At 38.8% G+C, this 2,500-nt stretch overlaps 1 protein-coding gene across 1 annotated transcript in view; it reads right to left on the minus strand.

Annotated features, from left to right (window-relative positions):
- Window positions 1-927: 927 nt before the first annotated feature.
- Window positions 928-2,500, minus strand: part of LOC128247879 (chondroitin proteoglycan 2-like) — a 4,039-nt gene continuing 2,466 nt past the window's right edge. Inside the window, exons 2-3 of the mRNA XM_052968102.1 lie at window positions 1,728-1,796; window positions 928-1,118 (exon numbers count right to left, since the gene is read on the minus strand). Of these exons, the coding sequence (XP_052824062.1) occupies window positions 928-1,118; window positions 1,728-1,796 (260 nt within the window). The remainder of the gene's footprint in view (window positions 1,119-1,727; window positions 1,797-2,500) is intronic.

A 2,500-nucleotide genomic window follows, 5' to 3' on the forward strand; every position in this document is an offset into this window, starting at 1 on the left:
TATATATATATATATATATGCACCTATACTAAGTTGGCAGACGAGATTCAGAAGGGCCTTGATCGCCGTGAGACAGGTTAGTTTTATTGTAAATATACATCGTACACAATCGGTGCCCTGAGTAATCGGGAAAAGGTACGTGGCTACGGCACGCAAGAATGTCGTCCGGCACCGCCGACGCTTCTGCTGATCTAAGGTCGGCGTCGCGAACGTCATCTCGGCTGCAGCTTTCCCATCCAATATGGGTGGAACTTCAGGATCAGGGAAGAGCTTTGCGCGCTCGATCGACAGAGTGGTGGTGTCACACTGCCTCTGAGGGATAACGGTTGAACGCATCTAAGCCGATACCGTAACCCGACCCGAGTTGCATTCCAAAAGCATCTCAAACTCCAGATACATGCCTTAGTTTGACCCGTGCCATACCTCCGTTGCGCGCACCGTGAATGGCGCCGAGTGGTGGCGAGTCGTGGCGAGTCGTGGCGAGTGATGGTGATGCCAGCGATTTGTCATCCTGGGGCGTCGCATAGGCGCCGTCCCGCCCGATTGTTGTAGAGATTGAGAGGAAAAGGATCGCTTGCATACGACTCGCTTCGCTATTCGGAATGATGTGCTCAGTCGAACAGTTACAACACAGCGATCTATCGAATCTCTTCTCACGGACGACACGATACAGAGAAGATACATACATACATACATACATACATACATACAGGCAGAATTACAATAATTACTGGTACCAATTTGTTCGACAAGAACCCCAGCATGGATGTAGTCCAATAACTAAAACAAGTAAAACAATAACCGTAAAGAATCATCCATTTTTCTATCATGTGCTTGAGGCTACTGTAAATTCAAGAAGCAGAATGGGTCTGGGTGTGCCTTCTTAATTATTCTGTGCATATTCGAGTATAGATTTGGCAAGGGTTGCTACTTACGATCGTATGCACAACGTATGATTTTGTTATTCCAGATTGTTTTCGCTGGACATTTCATTGGAACCAATTGACCATGACTGCATTGGAAGAACTCTGACAGAGATCCTATTATCGGGTAATAGCCACCTTGCTGGCAGGGTTCGCAGTCTGTGTTGTTTGACTCTAATATACACAAAGACGTCGCTGTAAAAATTAAAGATATCTCATGATGTCGTCAATTGAATGCTAAAGTTGAAAAGAGTAATTACGATATTAAGATATCTCGGTAATAAAAGATATCCGATACATTATTTAGTATGTTACAAATAAGAACTAAACGGTTTATAAAGTGCCGCTAACACTAAGCTGTATGCATTCTTCAGGCAGATTGTATTCAGGAATCTACTTGCCTCTTGTATATGTATAACTAACATCTTAAACCTGCAACTATTAATGTTTAAACCATGCTATCAATAATTGTAACCCAATTAAACCATAATATAATATACATACATACTATAATCACAATAAATATCTAAGAATTGTTCTGTTAACATAAATGTAGAGTTATTACACTGGGAAAGACAATATAGCCACAGGTGAAATGTATTTGAGCATAGTAGTAATGTCTTGTCTAACAAGGATTAAATATCACAGGAATATTCTTTTCTACTCTTAACACAAAGCTCGAATATCACAGGAATATTAGAAATAACATCATTTTTAACACGTATGATAGTTAATACATTGTCTACTGCCATTTGAGCTACATTAATACAGTCAGTGTTAATACGAGAACATAATGTTTCATACCATTCGGATTGATGGCGTCCATTCCATGTGATCCATTGTAGAAATTCGTGTAATTGAACGTGTCACCTTCTGAAATAAAATTAATTTCCGAAAATGTTGTTGACCCAGCGTTATGTCATATACATACATACATACATACATACATACATACATATACAGCACGTATCGTGTGTAAACTCAACTTAGTTGTTTTGAAAGCGTATGTATAATTACAGATAATTCCTAACATTCAATATTCATTCAGTGCAGATTTCGAATATTCCTGACACATAAATAAATTTCTCGGACTGTCGCAGAGACCCAAATTTGTGAGGGAAATATAAAGTGGAATATTTTTCTATGTCAGAAGATGATTGGTAATCATTGTGTAGATTGTCATGGCAGGATTGAAAATCAAAGACGAACTGGGGCAAGATTTTAGTGCGGATTCTATATTCTCCAAAAATTACCGTTTCTACCATTCTACGGTTCATTTATGAGTTATAAAGCTGAGAAATGGAGGGATGGTGTTAATCGATTATATCGACTTCCATTGCATAATTGGTATTTTATTTTGTAGAACTCAAAGTGATATAAGAGTAAATTGACCTGGGTGGGATTTGAACCTCGAACGTAAAAAATAAGTTTAAATATCGCAAGTATTTTCTCCAACGCTTTGTCGATGCTGCGAATCTACCTTTCGAAGTTAGGAACTACGGTTCCTAATTAAAAATTTTTTTCTACAAAGAACTCGACTGCTACATTTTTATCGACCTCGAAAGGATGAAATGCAA

Source organism: Octopus bimaculoides, chromosome 5 (assembly GCF_001194135.2).
Source record: "Octopus bimaculoides isolate UCB-OBI-ISO-001 chromosome 5, ASM119413v2, whole genome shotgun sequence".
Lineage (NCBI taxonomy): Eukaryota > Metazoa > Mollusca > Cephalopoda > Octopoda > Octopodidae > Octopus > Octopus bimaculoides.